The following is a 12,414-nucleotide window of genomic DNA, read 5'->3' as shown; positions in this document are numbered from 1 at the left end:
CTGTATATAGTATTTTATTTATTCTATCCTGTACAGTTGTGTACTGTATTTATTCTTATTGTATCCTAATTTTTGCCTCATAACTTTTGCACTGTCCACTTCCTGCTGTGACAAAACAAATTTCCCACGTGTGGGACTAATAAAGGTTATCTTATCTTATCTTATCTTATCTTATAAAACCCCAACAAAAAGATGACACCCATTGATCAAGCAGAGAGTGACATATAGACGCATGGTGAGTACAGAAACAGTGCATCATGGGAAGCCTAGACCTATTGCAGCATAACTAAGGGTCACCTGGTCTAGCCCTAACTGTAAACTTTATCAAAAGGATTAAATGCAGACTGACAAGGCCCTGGGAGATGGGAGTTACTGATTCTGCCATGACCAGGTGCTGATGGTTATCCTAGAGTCACACCAGAGAGAGGTTACAGCAACATACAAACCAAGCAGGAAGTCTTGGTGGTTGAAAGTCAACCTGTGCAGACAAGCACCGTAATGTGGTTCTTGTGTCAGATTTATTTCATTGAAGCAAGTGGTCCTGCTGGAATTGACCATCCTTTTGGAAGACCGGATGGGAGAGAGGTGATAAAATAGAACCACGTATAAGGAGCTCACAGGTGACTGTCTAAGCAGGGAATGGAAGCCCGATGCTAAGGTTTTGCCAACTTTGACCTTTCAACACCGACCTTGAGAGTCAACAGGACCCTCAAGCTTCTGTGGATTAGATGATGGCACAGCAAGAGAGCCATCAGGTGTTATTAGCGTTGCTGAAAAGTTAGAAAAAGTAAAATTTCACCTCTAAATTGTGTTTTCTTACCCCTCCCGATGCAAGTGCATAATCACGTAACAGCTGCTGTTTACCTCAGCTATCAATGCTGGGTGAGAAGTGTCAACCTTTATTTGCTCTGGAGGAGGCTGTAATACTTTGAGAAACGAAACGAGGATATATCCCAAACTTTTATGTTGGTAAGTGCAACTGTTTTGCCACTGTTAGCCTCTGTTAGCTGCTGTTAGTGAAACATTCTTTCAAGAGGATCAAACAATGTTGGACTCAGACACTTAGTGAATAAACTCTCATAAAAAGTGAGAATGTCACACTGTTTATCAGAGGGTAAATTAGAGTTTTTAGGACACATAAGCCAAATATTACCCAATGATGTTAGCTTATAACCAGCTCTTGGTGTTGTTTAACTTACTCATTGTCATCTTTCTGCAGATCCACACATGGAACAGTCACATGTCTAATATGCTGACAATAAGTAATTGTGACAATATTGAGAATAAATGAGCATGTTTATGCACATTTTCATGTGTCAGAGCTCTGACTTCAGTTCAGGAGATGAGGCTTGAGGTGAGGACGATGACATTTTGCTTCCCCTTCTATTCTTTAGAGAAGGTGACTGTTTCTCTGATGATAAAACATAGGTGTGATCCTTCATAACTTGAGTCTGCAGTTGTGAATTAATATTTACCTCCATAGCACGTTGACGCCTACGAGTTTTCATCTCCTAGTACTACGTATGTGGCCGTTCTTTAATCACAAGTAAAACATGACTGAGCAGTGATGCTCGTCTCATCTAAGTTTATGAGAATCAGTTACACACTAATCAGTGCATATTTTTGAGTACAATAAATTTTTTCATTAAATAAACATAAAATGAGTGTGCCTTTAAAGATGTGATGTGCTTTATGCTTGAGTTTTTGTTGCCGTCCATGCAGCATTAAGACAATTTAAAACATCCCAAACAAAAGTAAAAATAAATGCACAGAAAAATGCCTTCCTACTTTAAGTGCAGTGAGGGATGGAAGACAGAAAACAGACTTCTTGTTTCTTAAATCTAGTGTCAAGTCAGAAATAAATCATCCAAAGTTCCTTTCTTTTTTGTACTAATTTCCCTCTTTTGTTTGTTTTGTCGGTGCGACATCTCGGTCCCGGCTGAAATGATTTGTCTCATCAGAGTAAAAACAGAACATATCAGACTTCCTGTCAGTCTGTGCAAAGTAAATCTGGATTTTCAAACATTATTACAAATTTTAGCGAGCTCTTCTTTCTCCCCTTCAGTATCATCATCTTCTCTCACTCTGTGTGTTTCTCTCTCTTTTCAGTCTCCCTTTCATTCAGTCAGGGTTTCTCAGTGTAATGAGATTACACGGGATTATAAAGCTCCGTCTGTCTGTAATCCACACTACTCAATCCCATTTCACTGCTTAAACACACACACACACACACACACACACACACACACACACACACACACACACACACACACACACACACACACACGTGTGAGTCTCTTTGATGCTGCACAGTGATCTCTTTTCTTTTAGAGCTTTTGCTTTCTTAATCCCTGTCCTCTTCTTTTGTCACATAAATGATCACCATGGGTCATTTAGCTTCTGTTCTCTTCCCCAGCTTCCTTTCCTCATCCTCTTGTTTCCTTTTCTATCTCCATTTTTGGGTTTTCGATTGTTATCATTCTCCCGACAGCATCCTTCCTCTCTGTTAAACAGAAAGACTAAACCAGTTTGTTTCTTTCATGTCTCCTCTTCTTATTATATTTTAAATCTCTGTTTTCATCCTTTCTCCTCTTTCCTGCCTTCCTTCCCTCCTTTGTCCCTTCCCTCTTTACTACCTTCTTTCCTTTCGTCATCATGTCCTTCCTTTCATGCTTCCCTCCTTCCTTCTTTCCTTCCGCTTCTGTTTTCTTTGCCTTCCTTCCTTCCTTCCTTTCTCTCATTGTTGTTCCTTCTGTCCTTTTTTGTATTGTTACCTGCTGTTCCCTTCTTTTCATTTCCTTCCTTTGCTCTTTACTTCCAAACTGTGATTTCTTTTTTCTTCCTTCAGCCCTTCTTGTTGCTACCGATTTTGTTCCCTTCATTCCTTCCTTCCTTTTGTCCTTGTTTATACTTTTTTCCACATACTTCCTTTCTCCTTCCTTCCTTCTACACACCTCTTTCTTGTCCTTACTTTTTCTCCCTTCCGCTATATATTTACCCTTCCATACTTTTCATTGCCCTTCTTTCCTTATGTTTATTGTTGTTCTTTCTGTCCTGTTTTATTATTTATCTTATTCTTCCTCCCTTCCCATCCTTACCAATCTGTCTTTGTTTTCCGTACTTTTTATCATCACCTATTTTGTTCTCTTTCTTTCTTCCTTTCTTACACTGTCTTGTTTCATTCTTTCCACATCTGTCCTTCCTTCCATTTACTTTGCTGTCACCTCTTATTCCTTCTTCTTTTCTTTTCTTTATACCTTTGTTCTTTTTTTATCATCACTTTGCCTTTGCTCAGTTTGTTTCCCTTCTTTCCTTATTTTATTTGTTTATTTCACTGCTCTCCCTCTCTCTTCCCCCTCCATTCTTCCTTTCTTGTTCCTTCCTTCCTTCTTTTCTCTTCCTGTCATTCATTGCTTCCTTTTTGCCTCTTATTCCTTTTCACTTTGTTAATTGTCACGTATGTTGTTTCTTCCATCCTTCCTTGTCTTACTTTTTGTCTTTTTCCTTTTGTTTTCCTCTACTCATGTCCTCCTTCTCCTTCCTTATCACAGTTTTATTATTTCTTCCATCTCCTCTTCCTTCCATTTCTTTTATTGTTACCTGTCCACACCTTCACCTCATCATTTGCTTTTGATCTTCCTTCTTTCCTATTGTTGTTCTTTTCATTCTTCTTTACGTTTACCTACATTATTCCCTAACTTTCTTCCTTTATTTCCTCCTTTCTTCAATCCTGCCTTAAATTTCCTTTTCCTTGTTTCCTTCATTAAATATATATTCCTTTCATTTTCCGTCTTTCCTTGTTGTTATTGTGACCTGCTATTCCTTCTTCCCTCCATCCTTCCATCCTTCCTTCCTTCATTCCTTCGATATTGCCACCTATGCACACTTCTTCTTTATTTGTTTTTCCTTCCTTGTTATTTCCATTCTTTTAATGTTACCTGTGTTGTTCCCTTCTTTCATTCCTTTTCCCTTTTCACCTGTTTTTCCTTCTTCCTCCCTCCTTTCTTCCTAAACCTCAGCTGTTCGCAGGTCATCCTGCACACGCACAAACACGCAGCATGTAATTAAAAAAAAAAAAACTCGAAGAAAAATAAAAAGTTCCCGTTAGACTCAAGCAACTCGTGAGAAAGTTTATGAAGCCGCAAAGCGAGAGATCTGACCGATACCCTCCACACATACACACACAAACACATCAATGGGGGGCAATAAAGTCCTCCTCTCATTTCTACACCAATCATCTTCACAGTCCTACAAAGGACCGCGTCTGATTGGCCCAATGTTTAGTCAGTCACGCCTACGGGAGGCGGGGCTACGGCGAGGGCTGACCCGGACTCTGCTCCAGTCGCTTTTACGCACAGACCGGACAGTCCGCTTTCCACGCACGGATACCCGGAGCGAGAGCTCCTTCTGGATAGAACGAGAGGCGAGTGGAAGCTGAGGCGAGGAAATCAAAAATAGAAACGGAAAAAGTGAGCGGAAGCCCAACAGCAGAGACGCACAAGTGTTGTTTTTCCCTCTCCCAGCTGGACAGAGCGAGAGGACGAAAGAAAGTGCGTGTGAGAGTGTGAAAGCCTCAGTGCGTGCGCGCGTCTTCACCGCTGACCTTCCCTCATGTCGCTCCCCGGCTCCCCTCCGCTCCTCTCGCCGGGCTCGGGCGCCCCAACTCCGGTCGCGCTCTACCGCTCTGCCCCGGATGCGCTCCACACATCCGTCGCCTCCACCGGCACCTCCAGCCCGGCGCACACCAACTCCCACTCCCACTCCCTGTCCCCGTCTCCACGGCTCACCAGCAGCATGCTCAGCGCTTTCCTGCCTGGACCGGGAGGCGCACTGGCCGGCTTGGGGAACGGCGGCTCCACCGCCCCTCTGGGTCCCCTGAGCGGGTTGGGCTCGCTGAGCACAGCCGGCCTGACTCCGGGCTCCCCCAGCCTGGCGCAGACTTCGTCCGGCTCGGGTCTGTGCAGCGAGTGCAAACTGGTGGAGGTGCACGGCGTGAAGGTGGCCAGCTTCAGCGTGGACGGCCAGGAGCTGATCTGCCTGCCGCAGGTGTTCGACCTCTTCCTGAAGCACCTGGTGGGCGGGCTGCACACCGTCTACACCAAGCTGAAGAGGCTGGACATCACGCCCGTGGTGTGCACCGTGGAGCAGGTGCGCGTCCTGCGGGGACTCGGCGCCATCCAACCCGGCGTGAACCGCTGCAAGCTCATCTCCAGGAAGGACTTCGAGACCCTGTACCAGGACTGCACCAGCGCCAGGTCGGTCCGCACTTTACGCACTTTTTCATATTTCAAGAAAAAAAACAAAAAACAAAAAGAGTTGGTCTAATTTTCAAACTTCTTCCAGCGTGATTGAATCGCGACATTTAGAGAACTCTGAGTCAGTTTAGCGGCGGTTTCATCCCCCTTTTAGGACTACAGCCTTGGATTGGCTCTGCGTCCGCACGTTTAAACTTGTGTACAAAGTGGTCCTGCAATATGTTTTTTAATGAAATGATTAAATTTACTGTGACAAGCATGCTTTTGGTAAAACACCGAGCTGTGGGAATCCTGATCTTTTGATATGAAGTTTTTCTGCAAAATCCTTCCGAAACTTTCCTGAAATAAATCATCCAGAGTCTTTCTCTTAATTTTATCCCACTCTTGTTTCTCTTTCTGTTCACAGCTCATTCATATTTCTATTTAGACTCCTGCTTCCTTTGCATTTCTCTCTCTCTCTGTCTGTCTCTGTCTCTCTCTCTGTCTCTCTGTGCTTCTAGGGTGCATTTTTATGACACTCTGCAAACATTTGTTGGAGGCTCGGGACTGTTTTTGATTAATGGTTATCTTCCACACTTCCTGTTCTGTTATCAGCACTGTTCCTTATTTTACTTTGGATGATGCTTTTACTGTATCGACTTTGGAAGGTGTGTGTGTGTGTGTGTGTGATGCTAAATGAGCACACAGACAGACACATGTTTCATTAGTTTGGTGTTTTTTTACAGGAACAAAAAGCTTATGGCAAACAAATGCAAAGTAAACAACCCGCTGCTTTGTCCTGTTTACACATAATCCATTACCTTATATCTCACCAGCAGATCTGTGTGTGTGCGTGTGTGTGCGCATGTGTGTGTGTGTGTGTCAGTGAAAGGGAAAGAGCTTTTCTGTGTCTTTATGTGGTGTATGAAAGGTAATGTGTGTGTGAGAGGCTTTAACGGGAATCGAGTGGATGTGTGTTGCAGAAATGCAGCATTGATGTGCGTTTGTGTGTAAATAGGCTTTTCACTGTGTGTGTGTGAATACTTGCTGTACACCTGCCACCTCACCTGTCTGAGCTCACAGCTTCTATTTAGCTGGCTTCAAGTTCAAACTCGAAAGTGTTTGTTTTTTTTCTCCAGTGGGTTAAATTTTGATGTGAATCCACAGAACGAAGCAAAAATAGTTCACAACACACATTTCAGATGATTTCAAAATAACTAAAGAGAAGTTAGAAGCTGCAACGAACTCTTTGGACTTGCTGTTGCTTCATTGCATTCACATTTTAAAAAAATTATTGTCACTAATATAGAAAAGATTAAATCAAGTTTTGTTCAGACAATCAAACCAAAGAAGTTAAAATATTTCTCCAGTTTAGCGCTGAGTAGAAGAGGCCTCACAGTTTTTAGAAATGTCTTTTATTTGCTCAGTTCTGTTGTTTTTAACTGTGTTGAGCCTCATTTACAGAACATATTGGAAGACGTTTAAATCAAAGTGTTTTTGGTTTTACACGATTTGTGTTTAGTTCTTCTTTTAGGCACCTCAAACTGAATTGAAGTGAATTCGTTTTGGACAGAAAAAAATGTAACTGCCACAAAGATTTTCCGCACCCTCTTTAAACTCTGACATTTACTGTTTTCCACAAAGACGACTTTAAGACTTTCTCCCCGCTTCTTTTTTCCCTCTTCATATAGATTTAAAGTATTTCGGTTTTAAATTTAAACTTTAAAGATGTCGGGGAAATTTGACATAAAGGTTAAAAAAAATTGGTAATTGGTCATGTGAGAAGGACAGATGCGTTCTGAGTTCAGAAAAGCAGGTTTAAATGAGTTCATCACTCAGACTTGGCCTTTTTACCAAAATGGTCACAGAAGTTTTTCTTTTATTATTATTATTTTTAGCTGTATTTTGCTCTGATGGTCGTCTTGGAAAGAGTCAAGTGATCCAGTACCAAAGTTTAGAAAGATCACCTTCAGTCAGTCTGCGTTCTCAGTTTAAGTAAAGTGAAATTCATTCATTACTTAGAAAAACACTGACGATTTAAAATATTTAAAACCAGCCTTGAGTTCTGGCCAAACTCGTGCCGCGATTGTCGAGTTTATTTGATCACCTCTGCCGAGGAGCTCGTGCTAATTGCTCGGTTCGCCCGTCTGTTAGCGGGAATCTTCAAACCATCTACAACTCGTTGTGGATGGAACAGGTGGTGCTTGGCCTTTCTTAGAAATTAATATTTTCTTTTACCGCTGCGAGGCGTTTCACGTCAAATCTTCACAAATACAAATCAAATTACATCCCGAGATAATCTGACAACTCGGTTCGTGCCAGGAATTACCAGCCTGGGTGGGAGGCGCTCGTCCTCGGACTGCTCTTGTTCTTAATTTTACACTGATGGGCTCGTATGCATTGGGCTGTCTCATGCCATGTTTTTGTTGCTGACTCTGGTTGCATAATTTATTAAAGTTCACTGTCCCTGTGCAGGAAAAAAAATACTTGGCAGCCGATTTCTGCGCTTTGTGCCAAAATTTGCACTTCTGCTTATGATCATTACTCTGATGTTAATGTTTTCAATGTCAATCTCTTATAGACATCCATAAATCTGCTTAGAAATCAGACATAATGGTACACCTCACAAAACCTGGAATCTACCTGAGAATCATCTATAGGTTTACGTCACTATCAGTGTGATCCACTGCGAGCTGCCTGTACAAGCAGACGGGAGCTGCTACGTCTAGGTTTAATGAGACCAAACAGGCAGGCACACTGGACCCCATCAGCAGCTTCTCTGATGGCTGCGTTATTCTGGGGGAGGAATTTTGCTGGCCCACCTTTGCTCTGACCTTTATTGTGTGATAAAGCTCTTCTCCTCTGATGGGAGCGATCCGTTCTGGGGTGACACTGCCTCCCTATCCGTGGGGCACCAGAGATGACTGAAAGGTTTAATTATGATGGAATTTAAATCCACTTTTAACAACCTAAACCAAGTGCTTCACAGCGCTCTCCACGCTCATGATTGAAATGCTAAGTGTGGGAATCTTATTTGGGATAATGGTGCTCGATTCCCTCAGGTAGACTTCCACAGACTCGGATAATCAGTGCTGAGGAGGGGTGGAGGTGTTCTGGTGGCTGAGGATTTGAGGTGGATATTTACCACTAATACTGGAAAATGTTGGGGTAACGTTTGTGATAATCTCTGGGCTGCATCTCTGTCAGTGAGTTAGTTGCTGGGGTGGCGGTAGCTCAGGAGATCAAGCAGGTTATCTAATAGTCAAAAAGTTGGTGGTTTGATCCCTGGCTGCTCCAGTCTGCATCCAACATAGCCTCAAGCAAGACAGCAAACCCTGAGTTCCTTTCTGCTGCATCCATCAGCGTGTGAATGTTGGACAGAAACCACTTAGGTAGGAACAAAACTGCTTATATGACTGGGTGTCAAAGGAGAGTAGAAAAGCACTGTATAGGAATTGATCAAGTCAAACGTGGCTTGAGGAGTCTTTTAGTTACGGCTGTTTGGCCCGTTTGTAGCTGAGGCATCATCTCGGTGAAGAAGCGGGCTGTTGGGAGAACTTGCCTTCTGTGGATTTCATCTCCATTGTCTTCTGTCTCTTTGTGTAATCCTGGGCTGGCTCCATGATGTTGAGATCAGGGTGTGTGTGGGTCAGACCATCTGTTGCAGGATGATTTGTAGCTGAAGATGGTTAGTTTTTATGACTCCTGCCGAATGTTTGAGCGTGTCATCTCGCTGCAGAATGAATTTAGTACCAGTTGCGCCCGCTTTCTGATGAGAATCCAAACCTCTCAAGCGCCTCATATATTGCTGTGTTTCCAGAAACTCCTTAACAGAGAAAGAAAGAGAGACAGTGAAAGTTCACGCGAGGGCTGCAGCTGGAAGCGCAGGATGTCGTCTGCTCAGTTATTTTTGTTGATGGATGAACGGCTTTTTGTTTGCGCTCGTTCAGTATCGGCTAATAATTAACAGCAGATCATGTTGCTGTGGAGTCGCTGGACTGGTGATGAGTGGCCTGTTTGTTTCTTGTTTTTTGTTAAAGCTGACCACACACACTAGGTTACACTCTATTAAGCATGACATGTTCAGTCCTCTAGCTATTTCATAAAGAACAGAACAGGCAAGGTTCGTTTTACGACTTTGCCTAAATTCACAGGTGTAGTTCTGTTTTGGGCTAATTTTCTCTTCTTCCCAAACCTTTCTCCTCTCAATCTCAATCACCCTGCCTCCCCTCTCTTGCCCTCTGCTTCTCTCACACACACTCACTTTACACAGCGGTACATGTCAGGGGTAATAATGGATCATGCGAATGCACATGGAACAACACGGCTGGAGATCCATTGTTGTTGAACGCACAGCGAACACACACACTCCTCTCTCTCCAATCATATTGACATTCTTCTAATGCCTCTCGCTCTCTCTGTCTCTCACCCTCTTTAATGCCCCCTCCTCCCGGCTATTCCCTCCCTCGCTTAACATTATTGTCTGGGAAAAGAAAGAAAAAATTAAACGCTCAAAAAAAAAAAGAAAAGAAAGAGAACTCCCACTGGGCTTCTGCATAGTTTGTCTTCTCTGTAACCCGTGTGTTTGTGTTTCTCTGTGAGTGTGTGTGTGTATAAAAGCAATCACCGCTTCTATCCACTCGTACCTCTGGTGTCGGTTTTGTTAACTTATGCCTTGTTTTGTTTTAATTTAAAGTGCTCTTGATGTTGTTTTTATTAAAGATCTGCCCTTTTATTGACGTGAAAGAAAAGAAACAGGAAAAGGAGACCTGATGCGCGCGAGTAAGAAAGTGAAACAAAGTTCCCACACTTGCAGCAGCTGAAGTCTGGCAAAATGAAATATGAGTTATTTAACTCATTCACTGCCATTGACGTCTATAGCCGTCAATGGCAGTGAATGAGTCAATGGGTTTAACTCATTCACTGCCAATGGCTGGCAGTGAATGAGTTAAAGGAGGTGACATCAGCTGCTTGTAACCTGCGGACGTTAAATTGAGCTTGCAGCGCAGACCTTCAGATCATTTTATTCTTTGTTTCTGCTGGAGAATGAGGGAGGGACGCATTTTTTATGTCTTCAGTGTCTTTGTTAAACTTTCCTTTAAATAACTTGAGAATCGAGCCTGGTGTCACAAACGGCGCGTGAGAAAGAGGTCAGGTCATTTTGAGTGTTATTGCGGGATCAATGTTGAGAGTGGTGCCCACCTGAGTGTCATTTTACGCCATTAAATGACATGTGAGAAGTTTAAAATGTGTTGACGTGACAAAGGCAAAACATACTACCTTTGGGTTGAACACACAAGCATATTTTGCTGCTCGTTTTATTAACTTTCCATCCAACTGATAAAGTCACAGTCTGAGATTTATTTTGTAGTGCACAATCACTGTGCTCTAATTTTGAAAGTTTAGTTGCTTATAACCGCCCAGGCCTGACCTTCCCTGTCTTATATTTCCCCACCTGCTGGTTGACCAGGTTGTATCATGAATTCCACCAATGCCACCACCCCAGACCGCAGCCAGAGGCAAAATCAGATTTCCCTAAACTGATGTTGTTGTTGTTCCTGGATCATTGTAATTAACGTCGGTCCACATTCAGCACTCCAAGGGACCAATCACACTGTTGTGATGTCATAGTTTTGCAACGTGGAAACACCCTCACACCAATTGCACAACCCTAACCCTGACCATGATCACGTCTTGACCCTGACATCACAAATCTATGACATCACAACAATGTGATTGGTCCCTTGCAGTGTTGAATGTGGACCCAAGTTTATTTCGATGATCCAGGAACAACACCAACACGGGGATATTGGGTGCATTGGATACCACAACCTGCATTGGGTGTACAACTACTAGAAATGTTCTAATGCAGCCCACTTGCCCGCTGCGAATGCGATGCAACATTAGCTGTGCTAAGCACATTAGGCATGTTCCTTATGACTAATTTGTTAGCTGTTTTTAAACAAGAGAAACCCTTATTGACTAGAAAACCCTCAAAAAACATTTAGAACATCCCTTCAACCGTCCAAGTTAAACATTAATCACGCCCCTCATTAAACAAATCAAATGTAGCTGAAATATGCAGCACATTGACCCGAGTATACTGTTGCACAAAAACACGCATTGTCAGATCAGTTTGCAGAGTTTGGCTAACCTTATCAGTGCTAGCACCAGAAGCCTTGGTTTCTTCTTTGCTAGCGTCTACACCCTGGTGCAGAACAATTTTACGCATCGGTTCAACTGCTTTTGTTATATTCTAGTTATATTTTATCCTGATGAAGCCGACAGCCAGGCGCTCATTTTTGTTTTTACATCAAAGTACAGCAAAGGAGTGCTAGCTAACACGGCTGCCATTGATTTGTTTTCAACCTCCGTTTGTTTAAAACTTACATTCAGAGGGAGTGAGAGAGGGGGCTAGTGATGTTGTAACATCTTTAAACTAGCAGCTTAGACGTTAATAAAATGATAATAACAATAATACAGTATTTCTGGTGCTAATGCGTCGATGTTAGCAGTGTTAAAGCGTCTGGTCAGCATACTTTGAACCAAAGAGTTCACAGGTTAAAGAATGGTTAACGGTCAGGTAACGTACTTAATACTTGACTCTCGTTACCACAAGTTGCACAATTTGATCTGGTTGCCACATCACTGCTAGTTTATTTGTGTTTGCGTGCTCTATTTCGATGGAGTCGAACTCTGCACTCTTGCAACAGATCATTTTAACTCAAACCATAATTTTTCCGCCCCTAAACCTAATCAAGTAGTTTCAGTGACTAAGCCTAACCAAACAGCATCTGAAAGCCAGATCCCAGATGAGACTCATCTGAGCAAAAGTCTGTGTTTTTATGGCACCCACGAAACTCCCCTGTATGCAGTTTCAGGAATGCTCACAGGGATCCTTTAAGACTGTTGATGTGGTCATGTTGTTGGAGGACTGGTTGTTTTTGTTGTATCCTTGAGAGTGTTTGTGTTGCCCTCTAACTGAACTAAAAAGGTGGAGGACTGGTGTCTTTACTGCCTCCTGAATGTAAACATTATTTTGCTTAAAAACGAAGCAGACGATCTCTATCAAACCGCAGAGCTGTTTTGGTCTGAGTGTTTTCTGCCTCCTTGTCACCTCCGTGTGTGTGTGTGTGTGTGTGTGTGTGTGTGTGTGTGTGTGTGTGTGTGTGTGTGTGTG

General features: G+C 42.8%; 1 protein-coding gene across 1 annotated transcript in view; it reads left to right on the top strand.

The window, feature by feature from the left end:
• The first annotated feature begins 4,351 nt into the window (after nt 1–4,351).
• dachb (dachshund b) overlaps nt 4,352–12,414 on the top strand; it is a 113,242-nt gene continuing 105,179 nt past the window's right edge. The window contains exon 1 of the mRNA XM_005748848.1: nt 4,352–5,255. Within this exon, the coding sequence (XP_005748905.1) occupies nt 4,612–5,255 (644 nt within the window). The 5' untranslated portion in view covers nt 4,352–4,611. The remainder of the gene's footprint in view (nt 5,256–12,414) is intronic.

Source organism: Pundamilia nyererei, unplaced genomic scaffold, assembly GCF_000239375.1.
Source record: "Pundamilia nyererei isolate P.nyererei 1_Seehausen unplaced genomic scaffold, PunNye1.0 scaffold00231, whole genome shotgun sequence".
Classification (NCBI taxonomy): Eukaryota; Metazoa; Chordata; class Actinopteri; order Cichliformes; family Cichlidae; genus Pundamilia; species Pundamilia nyererei.
The sequence above is the reverse complement of the archived record's forward strand: the minus strand, read 5'-3'. Positions and strand labels throughout refer to the sequence as shown.